Genomic DNA, 27,464 nt, shown 5'->3' with positions numbered 1-27,464 from the left:
TTAGACTTAACAAAAAAATATATATACCAACAAATGTGATGGTACGAGATCATCTCAATGTGTTAAACACTCATTTAAAACTAATCTAACTCTCTATCTTGCATAATATCATTTTTCAGCCAAAATTACACTTATTTCACATGAATAATACAACATACTTATTTATGTTTTTCATATTTTGTATGGCAGTCAGAGCACTTCAAATCACCATCAATTCAGTGAAAATCTATCAATCTAATGTTGATATACTGCAATTGAAATGGAAAATGGTAGTATATAACTCCTCTATGGAATTTCTAAAAAATAATATGCTACATAAAACTACATTTCTCTTTCTCAAACCTGCAATCAGAGCATTTTATTTCTATGTTACAAAAATAGGCAAGAATACATTCAAGAATGGGTCATTAGAGAATTCAAAATGTGTGTTATATAAGCAAGATTTTGTCTCAGCGACCAACTCTGGTACCCTGGTAAAAGTGAAAGGCATTTTGAAAAGTCAACTCTCAAAGTGGCGCATAAAATTTGTCAATGCGAGAAAATACTCCAGCAATTTACTTGTTGACATGCATTACTCATTTATACTGATTTGCTTTTTTTAAATCCTATAAATTCAATCTATAAACATAATTTTCATATAACGACTTGAAGAAATATATTTTAAAAGATGTAAAAATATTAACAGGCAATTATACTGGCAAGATGGTAAATCTTATTAACACCTCCAAAAGGCTACTGTTGCATAAAATGAACCAAGAAATGAATTCAAGGACTCAATGAAGTAATAAGTTTCATTCTTTCTTTTTATCATTACAGCTCCTTTTTTCAGTGAGAACAAAAAGTATTCAAATGCAACCATTGTATCATATTTTGATAAATTTCAATCTACTTTACAATCATGAGATTTTGATCAATATTAGTCATGTTTGTTTGTAAATGTTTGTGATTTTTTCCCTTTCTCCTGAGGGCCTCAAAGAGAATTTTCAAGGAAAACTGAAAATTATATATAAAACATGACATACAAACACGTTGCTGTCAAGACAATCTAAATAAGAGAAATGCAAATCTTTATTTGATCAGTTTGCTCAATCGTCTGTTCTATCATGATTAAATTATAACTGATTCTAATACAAGATTCAAATAATACCTGATAATAACCACTAAGACAACTGATTTTATGATCATCATTCTATGAGACTTAGAAAATCAACTGTTAACTTATGTCATAATCTGATTTCAAATTGAAAAAAAATCTTAAAATATAAAATTTAGTGAAAAACAAATGTAAAGACAAACATGGTCACACACGTCTCCAAATAATTGTCTTAAGATATAGTAAATTCTATTAGACACCCCCCAGCCATGGCATCAAACCATTCTTTATCCCCTTTCAGAGAAATGATCAAAACTGGAATATAAGCTCTGCCCATGCTACAGAGTGATCTGATACCAGTCCACCCATGGATTATACCATTCTTTATCCCCTCTCAGAGAAATGATCATAACTGGAATATAAGCTCTGCCCATGCTAATGAGTGATCTGTTACCAGTCCACCCATGGATTACACCATTCTTTATCCCCTCTCAGAGAAATGATCATAACTGGAATATAAGCTCTGCCCATGCTAAAGAGTGATCTGATACCAGTCCATCCATGGATTATACCATTCTTTATCCCCTCTGAGAGAAATGATCATAACTGGAATATAAGCTCTGTCCATGCTAATGAGTGATCTGATACCAGTCCACCCATGGATTATACCATTCTTTATCCCCTTTCAGAGAAATGATCATAACTGGAATATAAGCTCTGCCCATGCTAAAGAGTGATCTGATACCAGTCCATCCATGGATTATACCATTCTTTATCCCCTCTGAGAGAAATGATCATAACTGGAATATAAGCTCTGCCCATGCTAAAGAGTGATCTGATACCAGTCCACCCATGGATTATACCATTCTTTATCCCCTCTGAGAGAAATGATCATAACTGGAATATAAGCTCTGCCCATGCTAAAGAGTGATCTGATACCAGTCCACCCATGGATTATACCATTCTTTATCCCCTTTCAGAGAAATGATCATAACTGGAATATAAGCTCTGCCCATGCTAATGAGTGATCTGATACCAGTCCACCCATGGATTACACCATTCTTTATCCCCTCTCAGAGAAATGATCATAACTGGAATATAAGCTCTGCCCATGCTAAAGAGTGATCTGATACCAGTCCACCCATGGATTATACCATTCTTTATCCCCTCTCAGAGAAATGATCATAACTGGAATATAAGCTCTGCCCAGGCTAATGAGTGATCTAATACCAGTCCACCCATGGATTATACCATTCTTTATCCCCTCTGAGAGAAATGATCATAACTGGAATATAAGCTCTGTCCATGCTAATGAGTGATCTGATACCAGTCCATCCATGGATTATACCATTCTTTATCCCCTCTGAGAGAAATGATCATAACTGGAATATAAGCTCTGTCCATGCTAATGAGTGATCTGATACCAGTCCACCCATGGATTATACCATTCTTTATCCCCTTTCAGAGAAATGATCATAACTGGAATATAAGCTCTGCCCATGCTAATGAGTGATCTGATACCAGTCCACCCATGGATTATACCATTCTTCATCCCCTCTGAGAGAAATGATCATAACTGGAATATAAGCTCTGTCCATGCTAAAGAGTGATCTGATACCAGTCCACCCATGGATTATACCATTCTTTATCCCCTCTGAGAGAAATGATCATAACTGGAATATAAGCTCTGCCCATGCTAAAGAGTGATCTGTTACCAGTCCACCCCAGGTCCAGCCTGCTGGTATGAGTGGATGTGAAAGACCTTCCTTGACAACACCACATGAACCTACATAAAAAACAACATAGAAAAGATGAGTGTAATGAGTGAGCAAACAAGAGAGAGAATGAGAAAGAGAGAATAAAAGAGAGGGGGAGGGGAAAGGAGAGAGCAGGACTAGAGATAAACACTGACCATGATGCCATCATGGCTCTCTCACTGGTTCGGATGCATTTTCAAAATCACACCACCCAAGGTCATAGCATATTGTTAGTGGCTGTGATAACCTTTGTATATCTTTCCATTGAGAGATAATCTTAAAAATCATTTTTATTTGAATAACTGATATGTATTTGCTTAAATACCAACAAGAAGTATAGCATTTTCAACATGTATAACAAAAATAGAGTGGGATCATATTGTGCTATTAAAAAAAAGGTACATGTATGAAACTTAAGGTTTATAGTGAATGAAAAATAATTATCAGAGACGGCAAGCAGATATGCTATTATACAATTTTTTATGTAGGTGTTCAAATCTTGATCATTCATGCATTCTTTTATCTAGCCAACAGGATAAGATTTGCAGAGTAGTGCATAACTTTTAGGTGGCTAGGGGTCAAATCAAACCAACCAGAATCATTTCCTGCTATTTACATCTCCTTGCTGTAACCTTTTTTGGTAAGGACAATAATACTTATGGCTGGCCATTGTACTGCATGCGTACTTGATGGCCAGCGATGCTTTGACTAGAATACACATATTAGCTTATCACAGGGTTCCCAGCTTTTCAAGAAAAAATATTCAGATTTTTCCCTGATGAAGTTTAAAAATTCCCTGATAATTATTTAAACCCATTCCCAGTTTCGCATGTTTCCTCAGTTGTTGCAGTGAATTGCATGTATTTTCAGTATAAAAACAATAATGTAAAAGTAATTAGTAAGCACTAATGAACTACCATAACCGGTCATTCAATGGATGTTGTTTTGATATGCAACAAGATATAACAGAGTCTGACTGACTACCGTGCTTTCGACTTTTGGGCCAATCGAAATTCCCAGATTTTTTTCCTCATTTGAGGCATTTTCCCCTGATTTGAGGTATCTTTTAAAATCAAATTCCCTGATTTTTCCCTGACTGGAAAGAAGTAAATTTATTTTCCCTGATTTCCCTGATGGGCTGGGAACCCTGTTATCAACATCCATAACTTCACACATTTCTGGCCTATGTATTTGGGTTGGAGAGTCGTTGGCCATCAATTAAAGATACAGTATGCACTTCCATTATTCCTGTGTTGTCTTGATGAAATGGCATACAGGTGTGAAGCTGTGGGCTGATAGATGGTAGACACAAATTTTCGTAAATTGCAAAAAAAAATTTAGAGTGACTCCTAGATACTGTACAGATACTATGATAGTAGCCTTGAATGCTTACTACATGATTTACCTCTAAAGCACTTCTGTAGCTCATTGCTGAAGAAAATATTATTAGTATGCTTCAGTTCTGGCGAATGGTCAACTCCATTTGGCATCTGACCCTTTGGTGACACGTGAATCAAACCACAAGTGGTCAAAGGTGAAAGATCGGAGAGGTCGTGACTTGGAAAATGATCTGATGCTACGATCATGCTCTCCTTATCTGTAAAAAAGGACAAAAAGTAAAGAAGGATGAATATACTTCCAAGTTCCATTTCTTTGTATTAAATTGTAAAAAAGGTTACAAATGCATGAAAGACTGATAAGTGCTTCTACACATTACCCCCCCCTCCCACATAGCTAAACACAACACAATAAGACAGTATTGGACATGCTCAAGAGAACATATCAATGTACTCATAAAGTAATTATAACCTGTGTTTGTTATTGCACTATGTGTACATGCATTGCACAGTTTATCATTTCATCAAGTACAATAAAATATATAAAGTAAGAGTACATAAATTCATAAAGACATCACATCCACTAAAGTTTGTTATAAACTTCTTTTTTTCAATTGGGCTAGTAAGGTGTCTTTTCTGGATGAATTTAAGTTCCTTTCCTTTTGTTGCAATTTGTTGACAAAATGGAATATCAGCCAAAATCATTACACTTTGGTTTCAAGCATTGAGATACACACTGGGTTATTATTTATCTTCAGCTTCTCTCAGAAAGATACATGTAGCTACATCCACTTCATGTCAGAAGCAATATTTTGTCATATAACTAATTAGTTATAGAAAAAATTTTGAACAAAGCAGTGCTGTTAATTCTATGTCTACTTCTAGCGACATCATTGCTAATATTTAAGTGCTCACAAACAGAACCAATTTATCAAAGGTACTAAGATGACTAATCTTGCTTTATTTACCTGGGAAGTACTGTTCAATGGTACGGCCTAATGCTTCAACGGACAGGAAGTCCTGGAGGAAATAACATAAGAAACAATGACAATGGTTGAGACAGGACAAGGATTTCATGTATATTTGGAGGTAATTGAGTTGGTGGTAATTTCTATGAGAGGATTTCAAGAATCTAATTAATACACAAAAGATATTCACTGACAGAACAATGCATCCAGCTTATTTGGCATTGAAAATTTAATTGAACACATTTTCTCTGATTTACCTCATCCATACAAATGTACATCAGCTATAATCTACTGGCTGTTATTAAAGCATTTCAATTATGGTAGATACCATTGGCATCAGAATACCCATGAAATGGTAAATAATGTGCAACAAGAACACAATCAAGAGAGTAGATGAAAGAAAATGAAAAACTGCAAAAAAATTTGATGAAGTGTTTTTTTATTTCAATATGGTATAAATGACAGCTTTAACTGATTAATCTCCTGCATTTATGTTACTCCAAATAATTTTCTATATTGTTATGTGTTACTTGTTTTCTTTTGTAACCCATGTAAATTCTTTGACCTGCCATTCGTTTGAGATTCCTTTTAGATTACACTTTTTGTTCAGTGGTGACATATGATAGAAAATGTAACATAAATCATAGGTTTGACATTTATAAATTTCTATGAAATAATGTTTGAAAATGTAAGATACAATAAAATACACTTGGCACGAATATTACTTTTTTTCTTTAAAAAAATTCCACCTGAAATATACTTTATTCCCAACCGCATCCCAATCATGTGGAAGAGCTTAATACGCTCTTTCATTTGATACCAAATTCGTCATGGTAGAATTATATTTCTGAAGATATCGTAAATTTTACGATGTTTGGCAAGCAAACAAATTTCACTGAATTCCATGGGTGTATGTAAACTTTTGGCCTAAACTATATGTATGTATACATTGCAAAAGAGAAGGAAATCACACCTTTAGCACAGAGTAAAAGTATCTTGACTATTCATAAAACACCATAGTTTTGTTCCTTTAGAGGTGAACAGACTTTCCTTTCACATGGGGAAAATACATCCAATAATGACCTTACAATAGGATATCCTACATCCCACACACATGTCATTATTACAATGATCATTCATAGAGTTTCACTTTATTGAACTACATACATGAATTAGGCCTATGTTTTCTTGTATGGTACGTTATAGTTAAACACTCAGGTGCACTGCTAAAGGGCAACATGGCAATTCCCTCTTTACATAGAAATCAATGGTGGAATTAATTTAAGGATCAATGTAACCCCCCGCCCCCAATAAATAATAATTATAATAAATAAATGAATTGAATGAATAAATGAAATGAAAAATAAAATAAAATAAAATAAAATAAAATAAAATGTAATATAATATAATATAATAAAATAAAATAAAATGAAATAAAATAATGAATGAATGAATTGAAATGAAATAAAATAGAAGAAAATAGAATGAATGAATAATAAATAAATAAATAAATTAAAAAAAAATATATATATATAAAGAAATTACTAATCAGACACACTCCTGCCAACACCAATCTCCTAATAAGTATCACTTGGATACACCAGGTAAAAAAGAAAGACATTTGGAAAATGAAAAGAAATATCTGAGCTATAGCTATTAAATTTAGGGCCACCAAAGACATTGTCATGAATAAACCTCTGTCCTTAATGCTATGCCTCTCACTGACCTCTGAAGAAATTGGTGCCCTTTCTTATTCTTATTTATGCTATCATATGAACATGTGCCCTACAGAAAAGTAAACTAGCTGTTATAATATCTGTGGGACCAAAAGTTGGAGCACACTAAACCAACTTGAAGAAGACAATAGTATCTCCTTGATTAGACAGACTACTGCAGTATAAAACAGGTCTACATCTCAGATAGGCTAATACCTATTTGGTCTTCTTGACAAAACCTATTCGTTCTTCTATCAGTTTGGTTTGAGGTTTGGTCTACATTTAACAACTTAAGTCTAGTACTCATTTAGTACTATGATGCCACGTTGGTCAAGTCTCTGTTTTGTCTACTTATTATTCTTTACTTTGTCAAAAGAATATTTGGTTCATAAACAATTCAACTAATCATACAGAAGTGTTAGACTAAGTAGATATTAGATGAAATCGGTATTCTATTTGAAAATTAGACAAAATAGTAAATGGGCAAAAGGGCAAGTAGACCAAATGTACATGTAGTACAGATAGACTAAGGGGTTGAGATGAAGTAGGATTAGACCATATGAGATGAGACCAAACGAAAAGTAGATAAAGCAGATGTAGACCAATTGGCAATAAACTGTAAAGCTCACCCCATGCTGATGGTTGATATGATCATCATCTGTATTGAAAGGAACATTGAGGATGGTGATCTCAGTATGAAGAATAGCAAAGCGTCCAAGGAAGGGTATCCCTCCCGCTAATGAGATGGTTCGGTTAGATGATGGTTTCAGACGGTATGAATGCTTCAGGCGGACATGTTGGCTGGTATCCCACAAGTACCCACAGGTTCCAATACTCTGATTAAAAAAAAAAATAACAATCAGTTATTAAAATTAGGATAGTTATGATGTACAATGACTTAATAATCAAATACATACAGCTGTATTTGAGTAATTTGGATTATTGCAAAACTGGTAACTTTGCAAATAATTAATTAATGTTAAGTGTATCATAGTGCCATTGTGCAAAGCATCTGGTATGTAACATGCATTCTGAATATAGTAGACCTTGTCTAACGAACATGATCTTTACCAATGCTGTAATATGTAAAAAAAAAGAGACAAAATATGGACACTGCAACTGTTGATTGAACCTGGTGTTTGAAGTCTGCTTATAAATGTTTTATTGGACACCACAACACAAAGCTTTAATAGTGATTGACTCAAGGCTAATCTATACGATTGATTGCAGTACATATAGTTATTATGTGCATATCAATCACAAATATCATATTAATTTATACAATATAAGCTTCCTGTTACAGTGCTCTGAGCTTCCTTATTGAGACGCATTGAAAAAAAGTGCTAAAAAAAATCTCGTTAAGTTGATACACTTGTACTAACACACACAATAAACATCAAATAAACCAAAGATTTTGTTCATGTGATTACCTGGTCCCGTCTATCATCAGAATAGGCTGTGATACAGGTCCAATTCCCCCGATGTCCAGACCAGGCCTTCACTGATCCTAGACTTGGATTGTTGAGCTCTGCGCAGACCTGAATAAAAGGAAATTATGCACTTAAATCGTCATGATTGCCAACACTCTTAACAGCACTGGCTTTTGTGTCTATTATTAGAGCTCCTTAAAAATCTGTTTCTAAATAATAATTTGCACAATTGGGGAAGAGTAATCAAGTATCATTAAACATCCTGTGTGAGTTTCAGGTCACATGGTCAAGGTCAAAGGTCATTTAAGCCAGGTCAGTGAACTTTGGCCATGTTAGGGGTATTTGTTGATATAATAACATTGAAAGTGAAATGGATCTAGTTCATTAAACATTGACATAAGGGTAATCAAGTATCACTGATCAACTTGCAGGTTTCTTAGGTCAAGGTCAGAGATCATTTAGGGGCATTGAAATTATATTTCGTTATGATATGAATTGTGTTTTTGTGAATTATTCAAAACTTGTTTTCAAGGTCAACACTGCTGCTATTATGAATTGCGTAATGCAGGCAAGACTGCCAGAGGTTTTTCACTTGTTTATAGTCAACATCTAATGGTTCCTGGGTAAAAAAACAAAAACATTAACATTTAAAAGTACACTGTAATGACAATCGATAAGGCAATAAAACTACATCGGGGCTAGTCAGCCATTATTATGCTTGTCAGTCACATGCCAAAGATAAACAAGTGGAGCGCTTCTGGCAGTCTCACCTTGAATACGCGATTCAATACAGCAGCAGTGCTGACTTTGAAAACTACTATAGAATAATTATTCACAAAAAACACCATTCACATAATGATACAATACTACGTTCATTGACCCTAAATGAAATTTGACCTTGATCATGTGACCTAAGACTTGTCAGTGATACTTGATTACCCCTATGTCCACATTTCATAAACTATATCCATAAACTTTGAAAGTTATGACAGCAATTTAATAATTACCTCCAACATGGCCAAAGTTCATTTGACCTTAAATGACCATTGACTTCGGTCATGTGACCTGAAACTCGCACAAGATGTTCAGTGATACTCGTTACTCTTATGTCCAAGTTTTATGAATCAGATCCATAAACTTTCAAGTTATGATGGTATATCAACAAATATCTCCAACATTGCCAAAGTTCATTTACCTTAAATGACCTTTGACCTTGGTCATGTGACTTGAAACTCAGGGAGGATGTTCAGTAATATTTGACAACCCTTATGGCCAAGTTTCATGAACTAGTTCCATATACTTTTGAAGTTCTGATGACATTTAAAAAACTTAACCTTAGGTTAAGATTTTGATGTTGATTCCCCCAACATTGTCTAAGTTCATTGACCCCAAATGACCTTTGACCTCGGTCATATGACCTGAAACTCAGGCAGGATGTTCAGTAATACTTGATTAACCTTATGTCCAAGTTTCATGAACTAGGTCCATATACTGTACTTTCTAAGTTATGCTGTCATTTCAAAAACTTAACCTTCAGTTAAGATTTGATGTTGACGCTGCCGCCGCAGTCGGAAAAGCGGTGCCTATACTCTCACTAAGTTACGCAGGTGAGACAAAAATGTTATGCAATATTGTATGAGTAAGGAGCTGGACCTGCTATCATGAATCTGCATCTCCATACTCTTATTCATGATGCAAAATTTATTTTACTTTCCATCTTCTCATCCATGATGCAGCAATCAAATGAGTGGATAATGGTAAAACCAAACCTTTTCAATTACAAAGTATCAGCTACTCAAAGTATCCATACATGTAGATTGGATGTAATTTTCCTTATTTCCACTGCAAGATTTCCAAGGATAGCCATATTTACACAATCATCTGCATTCTCAAATGCTAGCTAACTCCCTTTATGTTGGGTATAAAATATTTACATTACAAAATATTTTGACTAGGCCTTCTTGCTTGCATCACACAGTTCAATATTGCAGCAGTGTTGACTTTGTATTCATATATACAGTGATATCATACATTAAAAAATACCCTTTTCAAATATAAGCCAAGACAGCAAAGGGCCAAGGAATAGGGCCCTGTTGACTGGCTTCAATTCCCATCTTATCGGTCTTTAAGAGAACAGAAAAATGAAGACTTTTCATAATTCCAAAATTCTTGAAATTTCAACTCTCCATGCTAAAGTTTGAGTTGTGATATAGAAATCTAAATGGTTGGAAGCAATCCTAGAATGTTTATCATATGCCAAAATGCTTATTTACATGTAGAACAACAAAGTTTAAGTAAAATAATTCAGGCTTACTTGTATCTATATGCATTTACCAAATGCTTCTCCTAGTACAATTAACACAGGAAACAACATGTGGGTGGGAGCACATCATAAATTGATGGGCAATTTTCAATATTTTTTTAATCTTCATAAACCTCATTACTTTGTGATTATACATTTTCATTAAAAAAATAGTTTGGCTGATATCATTCATTTTTCTCATAAGTCTGCGTAAGTTTTGTTCAGTTCTGGTAACATTTTATTTTGTTTTTGTTGTTACCAGTACCAGAGTTTAACTTTAACTATTAAACAACACTGTAGAAACTTTGTCAGTTCATTCCACTTTAAATGGGCACTTAGATGACCTTTTATCCCTGACTTAGTGACCAGAAAATCCATTCTTCCATTTGTCAAAACTTCATAATCATTATTATACATGTAGTTTCATGGAATATAAACTTAAACTTTAAAAATTATCTTGGAAATTAAAAATATTAACCCTGGTTAGGTTTTGAATATTAAAATCATATGTCCACATGGTCAAAGTTGTCCTTGGTAATGTGACCTGAAACTTATGTTAATTAAAGCTTGATTACTCTGATGTCGAAGTCTTATAAACAAAGTTCTTAAACTTAATAAAGTGATGACATTAACCTTGGTGAAGATTTGAAGTTGATGACTCCACCGGATGAAAAGCAGCACCTCTTGCTTTTGCTTTGAGTTTTGATTTCATGTTTGAGATTGTTGCTCAATAAAAATTGATCAAACAAAGCATTGATAAGCTAGGGAGGGCTAGAGAGTCAAAGTAATCTATATATTCCTGAAATAGCATGTTTTGTTTTCAGGCAAAAGCATTGTTAGTCACACACGTGACGAGTGGGTCACGTGTATGACCATTTTCTTAGCTAATACTTTATCTAATTAACACTTATCATGGATTCATATTTGGTGAGATGCAAGCCACACTAGATCTAGCATTGGAGAAAAAATAATGGAGAAAAAATAATACCAGAGCCTTGGTTTAGAGGGGGCATAAACTTTTTGTGTTTTGGGGTCATGTGTTTGACATCTGAAGGTAATAAATTTCCTTTGTTAATTATCTTAATAAATTTTACAGTTTTATTTTCCATTTAAATCAAGAGGAATACAGTCATATCTGGACATTATAACATTAATCAAAGTTGGGAAACCATCATTCAAAATCCAGGTGGGTTCAAATAATGCTTAAAAAAATAATTTTCACATTTCATTATCATTCATGTTAATTTATGCAAATGAGCATGACAAATTGCAAATATCATGAAAAAAATGCATTTCATGAAACTGCTGACATTGCTCTATTTGAATATGCAGCTCAAAGTCAATAAGTTAAAACTTCAATTTAAAAAAAAGTTCACTTTTCAAAGAATGGCACGATGGATGAAAAAAACATGCAAAATTTGTATCATTTGTTATGTTACATGCTCCAGTAAAATTCATAACTGAATAACCATTTGTATAAAATTCATTATTACAACATGCAAGACACTCTATCAGACAGTGCAACGAACTCTTTTTATTAGAAGTCATCTTGACATTGGCTTGGTGTTTAGGATATCTGTTTAGTGTGGACAGGGAAGTGAGAGATGGTGTGGATATATTCTGACTTACTCCTTCCTTTTTCAATTTTGTTTTAAATCTTTTACCTGACTGTTGTTAACCCTGTGCTATGATTTATTCCTTTTTGAGCAGGCAAAATTTCTGCCTATCCCAGGCTAAGGAAATACTTGCTTTTTTTTAACACATAATTTAGTAATCCTGGACAAGTGGTAGCCATTCATGAGTGCTTATCTCTGATTTGACAGCAGCACTGACTCTGTTGCCCCTCAGCCCTGGGGCATCCATTGAGGCTTGAGCACCGTACTGGACCGGGTTTCTTTTCTCACAATAGGGCCGTCTGCACCATCCCGAGTTTTCAAATTAGCACGCTATTTCTGATCCGGCAAATTATCCCAATCTGAACAATCTCGAGTAAGCCATTCTCGAGATTATTTGTAATGGAGACACAATTATCGCGCTAGTCCGTAGGATTAATCTCGAGATTGCAATCCCAAGTCAACTTGGGATTATTTGCAAAATAACGCACTACGAATTATCCCGCTTATTTGCAGGTGCAGACGCACTCGGGATTATTTATGTACGGCGTCAGACCATAATGCATCGATGCCTCGCTTGAGCAGGAATTGCTCTTCTTGCAATGGTGGAGACGGGGTTTCTTGAATCTCGAGAATAATCGCGAACATAGCGAAGAGGGCCGATCGGGCTAAAATCTCGAGATTGAGCAAACTCGGGCAGGTGCAGCACCGCCTAATGACTCTTAACCCTAGACTTTCAAATTAAACATTGAAATAACCCTGTTATTTTGCAAGGTCAAATAATCATTAATAATAATGTAACCTGTGGGGCTACCACACTTTAAATGAAAAGAAAGTGGACCCCCGGACTATTGTAGATGTGGCCAACTTGCCATTTACCTGCACCTTAAGTACGAGGTTAGGAAAAGTTTGCCCATGAGAAAAGGGTACAAATGAAGATTCCAATGGTTTGTTCGGTGATGTCAATGAACTACATGTACTACCAAATTATCTCCAATATTGATTTACAATGTATAGACCAGAGTCTGAAGTTCAAGCACACAAGTGACAAAAAACACTTGTCAAGGTGTAGATTTACACTTATATCATGCTTCAGAAAACTAAAGCTAAATTTATCTGGATTTTCATATGCATTATTATTATAAAATACTGTTGTTATTTTTATTATCATTCATTTATTATTATTATTTTTCATTATTATCATCATTAATGTTATTTTTATAGAAAATACATTTTACAAAGAGATTCCTTAAAAATACAGATAAATACATGTATGTGTAATGAAGATGAAGAAGAAAACAATTTTATACATGTTATGAAGATTGTAAAAAACTGTTTTACAATGTGTAACCCCATATCAATCAAAGTTCACTTCTCCACATTTTGTTTCAAAGCAATACATGTAGTCAATCAGGATACATAGTGGCGTGATGCCAGTATCTTCTTCCTGTTGACAGCTGAGATTAGCCTGGATTCAAAGCTTAATCATTTTGATTCAAAGAATATGACTCAAGAATGTCACAAGACTGTCTTATAACTGTGAATTTCTAAATAAGGATCCCTTCTCTTATTTCTTTATACATCAGTTAAATGGCCAAATTTGATGTTCTTTAAGAAGATTTTTTTCAAAAGAACAGTGACCAAATTGTGCATATTGAGGAAGTGTCACAACTCAGTCAAATAAAAAGAGATAATACTGGAAAAGAGAATAAGTCCCAACATGAGCTGAGGGTCATTTGAAATGGCATGATCACATACCATGTCACAGAAGAAACTAATGTCAAACTATTTACTCACGATCAGGGGGGGGGGGGGGGGCGACGAGTGGATATCCTGCGCATCCATGGGGTTTTGAAAAGCACCCTAAACAAGTCTTTTCCATGTTCCCGAAAAACTATTGGCATGTGAAACCCTACCCTTAACAAGTATTACAAACAAAATGGTACCCTTGACAAGTATTCTCTTAATTTGAAACAAGGCCAGCATGTACTGAACCTGGCGATATTTGTTTTGGTTTCATATTCCGCAACGCGAACCGTGCCTGCTGCGTGAACTCCATCTAGAGTTAAATACCCCTGATGGTGTACTCCTTTAGGCGTATGTGTAATTGTGCGCGCACCCATATGATATAGTGTAGTAAAAGTACTACAGAATTGCTTGTCACGGACGTGATCATGTACGTCGGCTTGACCTTTACTTACATTGGGTTTAGTACCGCCCCTCCTCCCACACCTCACTCAATTGGACCCTGAACACATAGTGGTGGCGTAAAAAGTTAACAGTACATCCTTTATATTATTTTAGTCTCTTTATATCCTAGCAAATTGGATTGTAAACATACATGTATAGCTTTCCTAGTGAAATATATGTACCCTTTTCTTTCAGTATTTTAGAGTTTTTGACACTGTTATTATATTACATATATGCCCAATCTTTAAAAAAGAGGCCTTTTTTATGTGTTCTTGGACACGCATGATATCCAATCGTCAATGGAAGTTCCCCCCGGCTCACAATTAAACCAAGTGAATCTCTCTTCAGAGGCCTATTTTGAAGTGATTTGTTTAAATGGATAGAACTACATGTATGCAATAAGCAAATTTGTGCATTTATTTGATGATTTTGTGCATGTTCTTAAAAACATAAATATCATAAACTTTGCTGTCAACGAAAATTATCAGTTACATTGTTTCATGTACATTCACAAATGGCTCAAAGAGTTGAACAAATCTGCCAAAGACGAATATATCTGCCAAAGATGGTCACATTTATATCAAGAAGTATGGCGACACCTATATTTGTTGAAAAACTAATAGTGTGCATGACATCAAACAAAGTGTGCCCTGCAATTTGATGAAATCATTTGCTAAATCAAGTGAGCAGTCACTGAAAAATTAAAACATGGAGCTATTAGCTCCATGATTACAATATAACTTCATCATGTATAGTCCACGGCTTGCACTTTTAGATTTTGTTAGTAATTTATAGATTCTAGAATAAATTTCAAACAGAAGAAAAAAAAAACAATTATCCTGCCATAAAAAGGCCATGTTAAACTAAATTGGCCTCAGTGTCATGAATGCAAATACATGTACTTTCCTGAAGGGAACAACCACACTTTACATGCATGCTAGCCTAATATAGTGAGAAGTGGATAGAAATTTTTATACCTGGGGCCTGTTGCATTTAACTTTTTGCTGGCACAACAGGGCCCTATTCTTATTATGAATGTGAATACTTTCCATTATTAGCCCTTTGCGCGCTGATGTTGCAATCTTGCACATTCATACAATTGAATTCAACAAACGTAATAATTTAGTTTTCTCCCCTACCTTCAAATTAGATAAGCTAATAAAAGGCAACAGTTCTTGGATAACATCTATATAATGATAAGTATCAATGGTGCAATATTGAAATCTTGAATGAAAGAAGATAACATGGAAACAATTATCACCCCCCCCCCCCCCAATTAATTCAGCATGCAAAGAGTTAGACCTGCAACCAACCAGGCTGTGCATGTAGGTCTCTGTATACTTTGTACATGTAAGTGTTGATAATAACATTCTGATAATTTTATGGAATATTTTTAATTGTGTGTGCAAACGTGAATAAAACAACACCCACTTGAAGTGAAATGGCCCGAAAACTCTCTGTATACTTTTAGTGTTGATAATATTCTGAGAATTTTATAGATGGAAAAATGTTATTGTGTGTTTAAATGTGAACAAAAAACAATACCAACTTGAAGTGAAATGACCCAAATCCTTTCACATGATTGCACACACACAATGATACTGCAATTGGGTACCAACAAAACATGAGGTAGTATTTGGGGTACTTGAAATATTTGCTTGCTGCGTCACCATCACATACATCAAGATCAGTAGGTTGCATTATGAAAATCACATGAATGCTCATTCAATTGCAGAATTTATTTCCATTTTCTATAAAACTTATTAAGGGAAATTCATCCTTGCCAATAAAATGATTTGAGTGAGTGAAAGAAAAAAGAAGAAACACTGAATTGCGAAGGCTTGACTGAAATTGGACCTGTGCTCCATTGCATAAAAGTTACTATTATGATATCTTTGCAATCCAATGGTAACTTTCACACAACAGGGCCTAGGAATAAATTTCAGCTCTACAAGAAATCAAATCACTATGTAAATCTCAAATTGGTAACCTGGGGGGCGTTTCATGAAAGGACTTGTCGGATGTTTTATCCGACAAGTCCCATTTTATCCGACAGTTACCATAGTAACAGTACCTCTCAGCCAATCAACATCAGAGAAAGATGTCAGATCTGACAACTTGTCGGATGAAAATGTTGATGAAACACTCCCCTGGTGGTTAGGACAACTTTCACATGTATTTTTTTAACAGAAAATTGTGTCCCCTTTGGGGTTGGTAATAAAAATATTGCATGTTGTTTACATCTTGTTATAGTTAAAAACAAGTCGAACTCTTCTGGCAGTCTCACCTGCATTACGCGAGTCAATATAGATCAGCAATGCTGACTTGAAAACAAATACTGAATAATTATTCACATACAAGTGGAACGCCTCTGCCCTCTGGCAGTCTTGCCTGCATTACACAATTCAATGTAGCAGCAGTGCTGACTTTGAAAACAACTAAGACGACGTGTGTACAAAATTAATTGAACTTAAATGACCTTTTACCTTAGTCATGTGACCTGAAACTTGTGCAAAATGAGATTTCATTACCTTATGTCAAAGTTTCATGACTAAAAATCCATTTACTTTCAAAGTTATTACATTTCAAAAATACCCCAAATTGTCAAAGTTCACTGCCCCTAAATGACCTTTGATCTTAATCATGTAACCTGAAACTCAAGCAAGACAACCCATGATACTTGATTACCCTTATACCAGTTTCATGAAATAGGTCCATTACTTTCAAAGTTATGAGGACATTTCTAAAACTTAACCTTGGTTCAGATTTCAAATGTTGATTACTCCAACATAGTCAAAGTTCATTGACCATAAATGACATTTGACCATGGTTATGTCACCCAAAACTCATGCAAGATGATTTGATATTTGCTTTTATATCCCAGTTTCATGAAATAAGTCCATAAACTTTTGAAATTATAATAATAAAAAACTTAAAGACCCAGACCAGACCCAAAAGCAAAATTGAAAAATCAGATACCAATCGAAGCTTATAAACTACTAGTACTAAACATAGCAATGCAAGCTTTATGCATTTTCACCGCTTACCAGCTGAGTAGTTTGCTTAAGAATAGCTCCAACTATTGGGCTTCAAAAATAAGCTTTCTTGCGCTTCTGACTGGTGCCAGGTAAAATGGCAGAGGTAAAAATGTCAGAGATAAAACCTCTGCCTACTTTTAGCCTGGGGGGAAGGGGCAGTCAAATATATTGCTGTACACATGCGTGATTAAAAAAAAACGCGTTTAATGGGGTGTTTTTTCAGTTTTGGAAGCGGGCCGCACATGCACTCATTGAAGGGTATCAAAAACACTGATTTTTTTTTTTAAAGTGGTTTTGAAAGGCTGGTCAATGGTCAATCACGGGGTCAAACATATTTAGGTTTTTTTTTTTTTTAAAGACTAGCCAAACATGCTTAGGGTATGTTTTTTCCCCGGTGCTTTTTCCTCCTCATTTCTGAAAAGTGTTTGGGCCTGAGACAAAACTTGTTTTATAGGGGTCATATTCTGGCGACAACTTGTTTAGGGGCCAAAATGGGTAAATGAAGCCTGCGAAAAACTTGTTTAGGGGGTTATTTTGCACACAGAGAAAAACTTGTTTAGGGGTTGTTTGGAAATAATTTGGTCACGCATGTGTACAGCAATACATTTGACTGGCCCCCTGGGACTTTTACCTCTGCCATTTTAACACTGAACCCTTCTGACTGGCCTCATTACCGTGATGTCATGTCGTGTTAGAAGCATTGTGATTCCATAGGTTTGTACACAGAAAAAATGGGTGATTTTTTTTACTTTGCTTCTCGGACTGCGCATTTTATTTTCTTCACTTCAATTTCGTCCTTATGGATATTATAAATATCTTTTCAAGCTTGAATTGATGAAATGGAATCTACAGCTTTGGACTAGTTTCAGCCATATTTTATTTCCCAATTATTTGGCACAGCTTTCCAATTCCATTTGCATTCAGATTATGTGTAACAACTTTTCCTGACATAGCCACTAATGACCAAAAAAGCCAGTACAAAGAAATCACAACAAAAACCTAATGAAGAGTTGTCATTTTCCATCCTTTTGAGCACTGAATAATTGTCAGTGTAATATAGATGCTAATTAAAAAAAAAATGAATTCATAATCTGAAAAAAGCTATTCTTTGTACATATAACCCTATGGAATCACAACCCTCCTGTCCCATAATTCAGGTTGTAAAGAAGCTTGATAAAGCCCATTGTCAAAACCCATTCATTTGAGGTACATGTACATGTATTTATAGGTAAAATACTCAGCCGTCAAGAAGTGAAAATGCATCAAACTTACATTGTTGTATAGAATCCCATTTGTGGTTTTTACTTTTAGTCTGGGTCTTTAACCTTGGTTAAGATTTCAATGTTGATGCTGCCGTCGCTGCTGTTGGAAAACAGTGCCTATAGTCTCGCTCTGCTATGGAGGTGAGAAAAAAACAAGTGGAATGCCTCTGGCCGTCTCACCTGCATCACGCGATTCAATATAGCAGCAGTGCTGATTTTGAAAACTACTATAACTCACACAAGATGTTCAGTGATACTTGGTTACTCTTATTTCCACGTTTTATGAACTAGACCAATACACTTATAGAGATATGATGGCAATTCAACAAATACCCCCAACGTGGCCAAAGTTCTTTGACCTTACATGACCTTTGACCTTGATCATGTGACCTGAAACTCGCACAGGATGTTCAGTGATACTTGATTACTATTATGTCCAAGTTTTATGAACTAGACCAACACACTTTCAAATTTATGGCTGTAATTCAACAAATACCCCAATTTGGCCAAAGTTCATTGACCCTAAATGACCTTTGACCTTGATCATGTGACCTGAAACTTGCACAGGATGTTCAGTAATACTTGATTACTATTATGTCCAAGTTTCATGAATCAGATCCATAAACTTTCAAAGTTATGATGGTAATTCAACAGATACCCCCAATTCGGCCAAAGTTCATTGACCCTAAATGACCTTTGACCTTGGTCATGTGACGTGAAACTCATGCAGGATGTTCAGTGATACTTGATTAACCTTATGTATAAGTTTCATGAACTAGGTCTATATATTTTCTAAGTTATGATGACATTTCAAAAACTTAACCTTAGGTTAAGATTTTGATGTTGATTCCCCCAACATGGTCTAAGTTCATTGACCCTAAATGACCTTTGACCTTGGTCATGTGACATGAAACTCAGGCAGGATGTTCAGTAATACTTGATTAACCTTATGGCCAAGTTTCATGAACTAGGTCCATATACTTTCTAAGTTATGCTGTCATTTCAAAAACTTAACCTCAGGTTAAGATTTGGTGTTGACGCCGCCGTCGCCGCCGCCGCCGTCGCCGTCGGAAAAGCGGCGCCTATAGTCTCACTCTGCTATGCAGGTGAGACAAAAACCTTTCCAACTAATTTCACTAACCATAAATGACCTTTGAACATGATCATGTGACATGATATAGTACCATTTAAAAACTTCTTAACTTCGATTAAGATTTCAATGTTGGTGCCCCAACATAGAGCAAGTTTATTCGATGCTAAATGACCTTTGACCTTGATCATATGACCTGAAACTCGTGCAAGATGTCAGTGATACATGATTACTCTTTATGTCCAAGTTTTATGAACTAGGTCCACAGGCCTACACTTCGTCGGTGGTCATCCAAACCGCCGTATCACACATACAATGGTGCAAACCCATTTCAGAGAAAAATCAACCTCAATGTTTACTATAATTTTCACTTAGTCCCCCAGCCTTGTAACATATTCATTGCTAGAAAAGTACATGGTTGGAAAGACCAAGACAATTGCTTGACATTGGTATCTTTATTTTTACACAAAACAAAGGATCAGAGAAACTATCGCAAAAGAGTTACATGCTTGCAATTTCGGTTTGAGCGGTTTAGATTTTCCCTGTACAAAAATGCAAATGGCCGTGATTTCAATGCGCGCGATCAGTCAAAACGTCATATCGCTTTTTCACGTGCAAAGTCAATGCAGTGTCGATATGGTGATTTATGGCAAAAAGAAGCTGCTGAAAACTGCTTATCTAATAAAAGAGAGCCAATGGAGTAAATTATAAAGTCAAAAAGGGGCCTAAGCTTTCGATCCTAGCAGAATCTTCGTCGGAGGCAAAATGACGATATGGTGATTTGGCGCATATGCATATTAAGTGCATGCAGCTGTTGTTTGCTCTGCTACAGTACATATTTCCAAGGGGATTTGCGCATTTCATCAACAATTTGTATGCAGCACCATGTAATAGAGACAAAATCTACTGCCTTGAAAACAAAGAAATTAGTGTCCTGTTTAAGACAGCACACACACAGATGTAAACCCTGGGCCCCGTCTTACAATTGATCCAATCAATCACAACTACGGATGGCCAGCAACGTCATTCTATTATGCATGTTCGTTCACAATATTTTCTAGCTTTTATGTATATTCATGCATTCATTGTCTTCTTGAAAATTCACTGCGCTCCTCTTTGCATACAAAGAACACTGTGCAAATTTTTCGTAGAGAAAATTATGACACTGATGGATTTCCATAGAGTTACGATTGATCTGATCAATCATAACTCTTTGTAAGACAGGGCCCAGGTGGATTTTTGAATTGCTATCATGATTCAATCAATGTATGGTGAACTTACCTCATCTAATGCAGTACTGTCTACAATGTCTTGGCAAGCTAATAGGCTGAGTCTATAGTAAAACAGACAATCACAGAAGGTGGAAGGCTTATAAAAGCATTATATTACCAGGAAATAAAACACATGCCATAAATAAGTTTTGTACAACAAGTCGATAGCAAGGCAAAAATGCAGGTGACATATAATATCTCTGACAAGGCTATATAGCCAAGTTTTAGGTCCCGCTGCAATCTCTCTGATAAAATTGCGACCATAATAAGCAAAACAAGAAAATGCATTTCTTTATTTTCTGAGTTGGGTATGTTACAAATTCACGTTACATGGAAAAAAAGTGTTTAAAAAAAAGCTAAAAAGCTAGAATTAATAATTTGATTTATTGGTTTTTAATAGCAGGTCAAAATGTTCAGATGCTACTTACTATTAGAAGCCACTTCTGAAATACTGAGAATGTCATAAAGTAAAGTAACTTACAGGTACTGTAGGAAACTGATTTTAAAAGGAGAAAGCGTGCCTCAAATGCTGATTATTTATTTTATTTTAATGAATCATACACACAACAAAGATATTTGATTGGAGTTGGACCAGAAATTATCAGTACTAATCAATATTCATTTGAAGTTATCCTTAGAGTAAGAATAATTACTATTGTAATTCAAGCTTACCCATTTTCCAGTAAGGTCATACAAATTACTTCCTTCACTCCAGGGTTTTTAACTTTATCCAGGCTTAATTTCTGAAGGTTCCATGATGCTACACGTAATCTACCAATCCTTTGAGAAGGTGTTCGACGTAGCATCATCCGTCCTTTTCTCCTTGGCATTGCAGCAAATGGAGTAGGCATTGATGTATTGTCTGTCTGTGTTGCGGATGTGACATGGACTTTTTTTGATCCCCCATAACCAGATGGTAAGGTTCCATTGGGTCTTTCCCGGTCTCGCAAGAGTGGCAGTGAGTCTGAGGAGAAGTCTTCCATGATTGACATTGTAGTTGATGTGCTACACGTGCTTTCATTATCATCGATAGTCAAACAGTGTCTAATCTTTTCAAAATAATAGGTCCCTATTTCAGGTACCTTGCTAACATCTGTAAGAAACTTGTACTGGCCAACTTCATTCCTATAATCTACGATACGCTGCGCTAAATCAGTTCCAATTCCAGATACTTTGCTCAGATCAATTGCTGTAGCTTTGTTAACATCCACTTTTATTTCAACACTTTGTTTCAAGAGTGCATTCAAACGGTGACTACTCTTTCGACTAGATGATGGTGTAGAGTGACTGCCAGGATCATATTTCCCACAGTATATCTCCATCCGAATTAAAGCGAGTTTATTAGCACCTACTCCAGACACAAGAGCTAGATCTTCTGCTTTCCGAAACCCACCAATGTGGTTGCGATATTGGATTATGTTGCGGGCAATGTTGCGGCTGATAGTTGGTAAGGTCATAAGCTCTTCTTCTGTTGCTTGGTTAATGTTAAGCTGATCCAGTGTCATGACAAAGTCATTGGCACTGTATGTAGCACTGATGTCACGACGGTGCCGCTTCTTCTTTGGTGACATGAGATCATGTTCACTATGGAGGCGGGACTTCTTAGGCCTCCGCCCACAGCAGCTAGTGACCATACCCATGGCTCATAGATTATGCAACAGTCACCAACAAAAAACGTCTTCATAACAGCTGTGTACCTACTCCTGGATCAGTTCTTTTGATTATTCAGTCATTCCAGTGTCATCTCATCTTGCCTCTGCAATAAAAGAACAGAAAAAACTGGGTTATACATATTGTCACAAGTGGAAGGCGAACACACAAGTCTCGACTGCAAGAACTGGGGTTAGTTGGAACATTTTTGAAAAAAATGGCTGTAAAATCCAAATAGAATGAAGTCCATGTCATTTTCATCAAATTTTGCAGAGAGTTACTTTGGTATCTATGCATTATGAAAATGCAAAAATATAATATAGGTTCATGTGCTTAAAATGGAAAAAATGGGTATCTACTGGTCCGACATGAATAGGTTGGACCAGTAGAAAAAAAAGGGTTAGTGTGGAGCCCTGGAATTAATTCCAGTTTATTAGCTTCATAAAATAACACATCGGATCTGCATTTAGTGCAGATTAGGAGAAAAATCAGCTCACATTCCTACAGCTGATTAATCACTACTTCATCCATTGTGACGTCAGCGCGTGGAGTGTAAAATATGCGCAGATCATGATGCGCAAAAAAACATAACTGTAGAACGTTCTTAAAGCATATAGGGCTTCAAATGTACCCCATAAAATTTTTAATTCTATGATGGTTACTGAAAAAATCCACCTTGAACAAGACCATCGCAAGCGTTCAAACTTACCCCATATACGGGGTAAGTTGGAACATGGTATGGGGTAAGTTGGAACACTGCATGATTACACTAAAACTACTTACAACTGTAATATTACATGGTTTTAGCCTATTTGCTTTAATTTTTACAAGTTCAAAATATTAAAGGTGTGTATTCTGATTTGTTGAACTTTGTTTTCTCTAATACAGTCGCTCACGTAAGCTGACTGTGTAATAGAATTCCGCATATTTGTGTGCGTTTGATTTTACATGAAATTAAGTGTATCGGCAATTCCATGTACTTCTGCATCAAATTTTACATGACAAAAATTGTTTTTATTTTATTAATTATGCAAATAAGCATATGAAATTTGCCGTAATTATTTGTGTGTATGTTTTTGCCTTAACTCAATTTATTTAGCTAGTAGAATGCTAATTTTTGGTGAGAGTATCAATTTCTACATTAATAATATCTACAATAAAATTGCAAAAAATGTAATTTCGTATGTATCTTTTGTTTTTTTAATTTGTATTTCTTTGTTTTTTCGAACCGTCATATTTTATAGTTTTTTCCAATGAACTTTGCTGAAGACCCTTTTGCAACATAATAGCATGAAATAAATCCATTTGAACCAACATAAGTATAAAAAATCATACATTTATGACTTTTGATTGAAAAACACAATTTGCATTGACCTTGTAAATGGAATCACGTTTTTGAGCAATTTTGGGTCCAACATGCACATACAAAATGTTGTGTAATTTCGAAACCGCGCACCTGGTTATCGAAAATTTGTTCTCAAATGATGCGAAAGACTTGAAAGTAAAAAGTCAGCAAGCAGTGCGGTCAAAAAATTTTGTGCGACGGCGTAGTGACAAAATTTGTTGAGGGGGGGGGGCTCAAATTGACCCCCCTAGTTTGATAAGGGGCCTACAATAGACCTTAGATGCGCACTCAGACCTGAGAAACAAAACAAGCATGGGTTTAGATGTTTTTAAAGAGTGTGAACACTGTATAAATTTTTTTCTCATATCCAATGTTTTTATTCATTATTATGTTTGGGGTATTAAGTTGGAACATGTTCCTAATAGCCCCTTCAATTTTGTTCCAACTAAACCCAGAGGCCTATTTGACATTTATAAGCTTACAGCACAAATAAGGGACTTCACCATGGCATATTAATAACCTTATTTTGTAGCTTGGTACAAGTGTCTATTATACCCCCAAACTGGCCAACTTGATCTATAAACTTCTCTGAGATAATAAAACATTTCTGAAAGAGAAACAAAATACTCAGGTGAAGAAACAAAAATTCCTTTCTAACTTCACCAGGCTTGTGTTGTCTTTAATATGGTGGATGGCTGTTGATAATGGCAATAAATTGAGGGCAGTATTGCATAAATTTATATAACTTAGGCATTAAAGAAAATTACAATGTTTCAACTTACCCCGTTTTCCGACTAACCCCAATCTCCCCTACACTATAAAATTTTGCAGCAGTGTTGACTTTGCAAATTGAAATTTGAAATTCTCATGATTGTTTCCCCAAAATTATTTGATTTTGTTTTATCTCATTAATGTCAGTTTTACTTTGTTAACACTGTACGAATGCTTATAGTATGCACCATTGCTTATAAGCTAACATGCAATTTTGATTAGTTGATAAGCATGCAGAAGTGCCATAGGCTCCAGATTATAGACAAATAAAGCAATGGAGGATGTAAGAATGAATGAAAAAATGAAGAAACAAATATAAACAGCTTTCCTTCATTCTTTGAAAGAGAAAGAACAAAAATAAAGAAAAATAAATAAATCTCAAAATTCCATGGCGATCGACTAGTGCGCGCTCGGCTGAAAAAGTGTCATAAAAAAGTGTGACCTTAATTTGTGCAAAGCCATGAAAGCTTTAGTTTAGAAAATAAATCAAGCAGACAAAGGTAAGATAATCATATCAGAATTCAGATGGAGGTTAAAATGCCATAAATTCGGTTGGTATCACATTTTAGTTACTTATTTGGAGACCTCTGCTTGCAAACTGGCGTTTTCTTGATTTTCTCGGAGTGGACGCAAAAGGTAACAAAATTCGCTGATGTTTTGCCAATATTTTCACAATTTGACTAGATCTAAGACAAGTCAGAGAGTGAGACTGAGAGACAGAGTGACTAGTCGAGTCTGAAAATAGATTTCGTACACTAAACAGTAGAGGCACACGGCCAATATGGGAGACTGTCTCCCATGAGAGAGATTATCTCCAATATCAGAGACTTTTGTAAAGAATTTGGGTATCCAATTTCAGAGACAGTCTCCAGTTTGGGATAGCCAGGCGGCTTCTTGAGAGTAAAAATCATTTACTAACGTAGGCTTACTCTAAACGAAGCCAGGGAGTCCTCCCTATTCATCTGCGTGTACCGCAAAAAAACCTGAAACTTTCGCCCCCGAGATTTCTACTTTCCTTCTAAAAGATCTAGCTCTAAATCATGTACATTGGATAAAACTTCATTTCCGACATTTCTACGCTCTCGTTGTTATTTTTAAAACAAGAATTGATCAAAAAAATGAAAAAATATTGTGAAAAGACGGTAGAGACTTGCCCGATGTTTACGCCACCATCTTGTTTCTTATTGTACTTCCCCAACGTTACGAGTAAGCCTACGTTAGTAAATGATTTTTACTCTCAAGAAGCCGCCTGGCTAGTTTGGGAGACCAATTTCCTTTGTTTAAATTTGCTGCAAAAGGATTAGCTTGGCGGCAAATAAAAATGTGATAGGCAGATTTCTCATGAAAAATTACCCCTTTTCACTGTCTACTTTAAAAATTCACCGTCTACTTTTGTTTTGATAAGGATTTTTGTTGTCATCCACACACAAAACAAATGGGCTCCTGACCTCAGTGAGACAAAATTTTGGGTGGAAAAAATTATGTTTTTGTTGTCCCGCTTCAACCACTGAACTAGAAATACGTGGAAGTCGTGTACACCCAAGCAAAACATCGCCGGCGAACTCGATAAGCCACGTGACCGCCGCCATTTTGCTAGGTCAATTGTTCGAGAACGCGCCGTAGAAGGCAAGATGCAATATGTTTTCTCTATGTATTTCTAGTTCAGTGGTTGAAGCGGGACATTTTAGCACTTTTTAATCTAGCACCGCTCATGATTTTGCCGCCCTCTATACGCGTCACGTAACTAGGTTGCAATTACAAAGGATCAAAGATGGCGATGTCAACAAGTGTAAGTAAACTCTCTTCTACTTTTATTACTTCATATAATTTATTCATTTTGTAAGTTGTTCCATTACTACGCATTTTTGGCCAAACGTTGCCAACCAATATTGTTACCCATGTACAGCAGTCGTGACCTCAGATTCTAAACATAGCTAGCAGTTTGGCGCATTTTTATAGTTGCCTTTTCCCTCGGTACGTAGGACTCTATACATCACAATGCCAGGCGTTAGGAGAGTGACCATACATACAGTATATTACTTTCACTCCCCAGACGCCTCCGGCTCCAGGCCAGGCTACTCACCAATAATAGATAGTAGGCCTAATACATAATCACATAAATAATGGTAAATGGGGATTATAGTAAAATGTCAGAAATTGTTGAATAAATCCCCAGAAACGACGGTTATTCCTGTCTATAGACTATAGTGTGAGTGGGCCTAGAATTTGACAATCTAGATCTAATTCTAAATCCTCGGGATAGACTATTGTCTTAACCAAGCGAATTAGCTCCTATGCAATTCGAATTGAGGCATCACGTAATCGTGATATCCTAAATTCGTCATGTGTGAAAATGAATTGCATACGACGGTAATGGTACAGATCTATGTATCAGCTATAAAGCAGGGACAAGAAAATCGGGATCATATTATCACGTCCATTTTCAAGTAAATTTTCACCCATTTAAATTAGAATCTCTTTAGCAAAAGTATTCCAACAATCGAAAGCGACCACTCGTATTCTGAAATGAATCTAAAGACGAATATTTAAAAACTGGAAGTGGAACTTACTGTAAGTTACATCGTCGGGCTCGGCTTGGCCTTGGGACGTCACCACACTGTTAATGAAAATA

The 27,464-nt window shown here is 35.6% G+C and overlaps 2 protein-coding genes across 2 annotated transcripts; both read right to left on the bottom strand.

Annotated features, from left to right (window-relative positions):
• Window positions 1–180: 180 nt before the first annotated feature.
• LOC129279852 (endonuclease/exonuclease/phosphatase family domain-containing protein 1-like) lies at window positions 181–18,891 on the bottom strand. Its single transcript, XM_064095634.1, has 6 exons — window positions 18,886–18,891; window positions 8,301–8,408; window positions 7,500–7,706; window positions 5,156–5,207; window positions 4,256–4,447; window positions 181–2,879 (listed from the first exon to the last, which is right to left on the bottom strand). The coding sequence occupies exons 1-6, from the start codon at window positions 18,889–18,891 to the stop codon at window positions 2,761–2,763; spliced, it is 684 nt and encodes a 227-aa protein (XP_063951704.1). The 3' UTR covers window positions 181–2,760.
• LOC129271844 (endonuclease/exonuclease/phosphatase family domain-containing protein 1-like) lies at window positions 17,798–27,464 on the bottom strand. Its single transcript, XM_054909109.2, has 3 exons — window positions 27,403–27,464; window positions 21,739–22,822; window positions 17,798–21,128 (listed from the first exon to the last, which is right to left on the bottom strand). Exons 2-3 carry the CDS (start codon window positions 22,704–22,706, stop codon window positions 21,053–21,055), a joined length of 1,044 nt encoding a protein of 347 aa, XP_054765084.1. The 5' UTR covers window positions 22,707–22,822; window positions 27,403–27,464; the 3' UTR covers window positions 17,798–21,052.

This window comes from Lytechinus pictus, chromosome 2 (genome assembly GCF_037042905.1).
Source record: "Lytechinus pictus isolate F3 Inbred chromosome 2, Lp3.0, whole genome shotgun sequence".
NCBI lineage: Eukaryota > Metazoa > Echinodermata > Echinoidea > Temnopleuroida > Toxopneustidae > Lytechinus > Lytechinus pictus.
Note: the sequence above shows the minus strand (reverse complement) of the source record. Positions and strands in the feature narration are given on the sequence as shown.

Bases quoted from the DNA above. Each gene is read 5' to 3' on its own strand.
- LOC129271844 (XM_054909109.2), bottom strand. From the start codon at position 22,706: ATGGGTATGGTCACTAGCTGCTGTGGGCGGAGGCCTAAGAAGTCCCGC. The intron at 21,129-21,738 runs GTAAGCTTGAAT...GTTTTACTATAG, and splicing joins ATGACCTTACTGGAAAATGG to ACTCAGCCTATTAGCTTGCC.
- LOC129279852 (XM_064095634.1), bottom strand. The intron at 7,707-8,300 runs GTAATCACATGA...TTTTTTAATCAG, and splicing joins CTGATGATAGACGGGACCAG to AGTATTGGAACCTGTGGGTA. The intron at 4,448-5,155 runs GTAAATAAAGCA...CCTTTTTTACAG, and splicing joins CATTGAACAGTACTTCCCAG to ATAAGGAGAGCATGATCGTA.